General features: G+C 34.0%; 1 protein-coding gene across 1 annotated transcript; it reads right to left on the reverse strand.

Annotated features, from left to right (window-relative positions):
- Window positions 1-1,274: 1,274 nt before the first annotated feature.
- Window positions 1,275-3,002, reverse strand: LOC112039466 (UDP-glycosyltransferase 83A1). The gene is made up of 2 exons (XM_024072343.2): window positions 2,420-3,002; window positions 1,275-2,190 (listed from the first exon to the last, which is right to left on the reverse strand). Exons 1-2 carry the CDS (start codon window positions 2,913-2,915, stop codon window positions 1,304-1,306), a joined length of 1,383 nt encoding a protein of 460 aa, XP_023928111.1. The 5' UTR covers window positions 2,916-3,002; the 3' UTR covers window positions 1,275-1,303.
- Window positions 3,003-3,345: the final 343 nt, after the last annotated feature.

The raw sequence follows: 3,345 nt of genomic DNA on the forward strand, positions 1-3,345 counted from the left end.
CTTTAATTTTCTAGAAATTTTACAAGTATAAATGAAATTTCACCTTCAATAAAAAAAAAAAAAAAATATTGAGTAAGGTTGTAACTTAAAGCTATAACCAACTTTGTAGCTAAAATAAGCCTCTAGGCCAAGGGGGGGTGAGGGGGCTAAGGCTGTAACATGTAAAGCAGAACATTAGGAAAGGAAAAGGCAGCCACATGTGGAGCTTCCTCGGTAGCTTTTTCTCCATGCTAGCTAGCACCATGACTATTTCTTTATTTTATTTGTCTAGTTTAATACATAGTATTTTTATTTTTGTGTTTTATTTCAATGAACATGAGTATCTAAATTTTCAATTAGGGTTAAGGATGAAACCTTGTTAAATACTATAAGTAGTACTTATGTGATTTACTTTTCACACAATAATTGTTCTTTAACTTGCTTCATATCAATTGACTAGGATAGGATTCTTAATATGAGTTTAATCATGTTTTTCTCATATTTTTGATTTATCTTAATTAATTGAATGCTTGATTTATCAATGTTTTATTTTTAAATTGATATCTTTTGTGATTTTTTTTGTCAACGGATACAATTGATTTTTGATTTTAAACCTAGGAAGAAAAAAAGAGCATGCTTTAGATTTTAAAATAGCGATTTTAATAAGAATATCTTCCATGGTAACAAAATTGAATTCTAGATTACCATGAAGTGGGTTAGGAAAAATTAATGATCATGAATATATGCTAATATGAATTTAAAAGGCGGATTCTAAAACCTTAATTTCTTTCTCTTGATTGTTTTCATCTTTTTACTACATTAATTAATAATATCTTTACTTAGTGTAATTATTTTCTTAGCTCTATATAATTTCAAAACAACTAATTTTTATTAAACTAGATTAGGATTAATTTGGTTAAAATTTGAATAATTTTCCTATGTTCATGAAGCAAACGTCATAGGTTAAAATTCTATCAAATCTATAAAAATAAATAAATAAAAACCATTAAGCTAACAAATGTCTAATTAGTTTGCACGTTTAGAAACAAAATTAACAGTCCAACTATCAAAAGACTCCATATTGGCAATATATAAGAAGCTAATTTAGCCTAAGAAGCATTAAAAGCTTGTTCAACGTACTAATGATCCTAACTTTGCAATCAATTAAGGAAATTCAAATCCTTAACGTCGATTGGTGCGCACACACACTATTTCTTTCAATCTAAAGCTTCATTTTTATGGAACACAATTCAAAATAATATCTTAATAAAGACATACTTGAAAAAACTTAGAAACAATATAACAGTAACACTTTATAACATCCTTAATGCTTTAATTGATCAATAAAGCTTTCAAAATTCTTAAAAGAGGATCCACCTTCAGTTACACTTTTTTTGGCCATTTCCTTTAACTTCAGTGCATTTTTTTTTATACCATCATCAGGGATTAGTGTTTCTATTTTTGTTTTGATTTCATGCCTTGTGATGAGCCCATTTTCATCTGGGGTCAACCCCAAACCAATCTTCCAAGCATCACATATGTAACTCTTATTATGGAATTGATCTGCAAAGAAAGGCCAACATAAAAATGGGACTCCCATGCTTATACCCTCCAAGGTTGAATTCCATCCACAATGGCTTACAAAACATGCAATAGAAGGATGGTCTAACACCTTCTCTTGAGGTGCCCATTCAACAATCATTCCACGATCATTTAGTCTTGTTCTAAACATATGCAAGAATTCAGCAAGTGGTCCATCTGTTATATCCGATCGGACAACCCACAAAAAAGGTTGGCTTATGAGTTCAAGACCTAGTGCTAGTTCATCAAACTGTTGCTGGCTAAAGGTTGCTATGCTGCCAAAGGCAACATAAATGACTGAACCCACAGGTTGTTTATCAAGCCAGCTTAGACAAGCTGAATTCTGAGGCCTTAAGCTTCCAACATAATTGCTCGATTGATTGCCCAAAAGTAATGGGCCAACAAGTACGATCCCAGGAATTAAATCGCAGGCCGGTGAGTCAAGTTCATGGAATGAGTTGCAAAGAAGCCAGTTGCATTGTTTGACACAGTGGATCGCTCTCAATATATAATATTCAAAAATAAAGTTTTGCATCTTTGAGTCTCCTGAACGGCTCCAAAGCAATTCGGTGCTACTCCATGCTGGGATTTCCTTTGACAACCAGATCAAGTTGTCTTTTATTGGAGTTCCTACAGGGTGATTCAACTATTGTTTTTTTTTTTTTTCTCAAAATTAAACAATAATATGTCACTAATTATGTGGCAGGTACATTCTTAACCTTTTTCACCTTTCTTATACCAAATATTAAATACTGAAGATGCTTGATTATGAGTTGCTTAATAAGGTATCAACATGTAAAGAAAAACCTCTTTTAGTAACATAAACAAGGTAGAATTGTTAATAGCAGCTAGATATTACCTTTAGTATCTATCATTCCATCCTGAATAAGCTTCGGGATATGAAGTACAAAGGCCAGGTCTCCTGGTCCAGTAGGCCAAACTGCCGCCCTTTTAATTCCCATCTTCTCAGCAACTTCTAGTGCCCACCCAACCGATATACCGGCAATGACACAACTGATCTGATCATCATCATTTGACTGATTAATTTGCTCAATCAAGTCCTTCAAATGGTCTGGCATAACTTTCAGCATACTTTGTGTCAGCTTAATATCATCCTTTCGATCATCCCCAGGTTCTAGCCCATCTGGGATTGAGACTAGCCTTATTGGACTCTTCTCTTCACTCTTATTTGGCATCGATGCTGTGACTTTTGCGTGTATGAATTCAGTGTTAACAAATGTGACCTTGATCCCATGTTCTACAATCTTGTGTGACAACTTCATTAGAGAGGCAACATGACTCTGTCCCGGAGCTGGTATGACTAGCACATGCGGTTGCCTGCCCTGGCTGTCCATGACACCTTAGCCTCAAATTTTCAAAGCAGAAAGTCCATATGTCAAAAGGGCTAAAAACTGAAGACTGAAAAATGGGATTTCGGGCTCACGCATTTTAAGAGCTATTGGTTGGATTTTTATAGCTCTTTCTCGCAAATGGAATCAGCAAAGGAAGGGGGACTATGCCCTGTCTTGACTTTTTCAAAAATTATCCCTTGATTTGAGAAAATATATCTGTGGTAGGCAAAAAGTAAAACTAACGGAATAAATGGATTTTAACATGCTACCTTCTGCTCACACAATTAATTTTAGAGATGGGAAGCAAGTTCAACCTATAAATACTCTTGACAAGATGGATAATGATAATCATATTAATCTTAGGTGTAATTGAGTATATTCATTCGTAATAAGTCTAAAAATGGATAAGTGCTCGTCCTCAGGTTCAGTCCGA

The sequence above is a fragment of the Quercus suber genome, unplaced genomic scaffold (genome assembly GCF_002906115.3).
Source record: "Quercus suber isolate HL8 unplaced genomic scaffold, Cork oak 2.0 scaffold_717, whole genome shotgun sequence".
NCBI classification, from domain to species: domain Eukaryota; kingdom Viridiplantae; phylum Streptophyta; class Magnoliopsida; order Fagales; family Fagaceae; genus Quercus; species Quercus suber.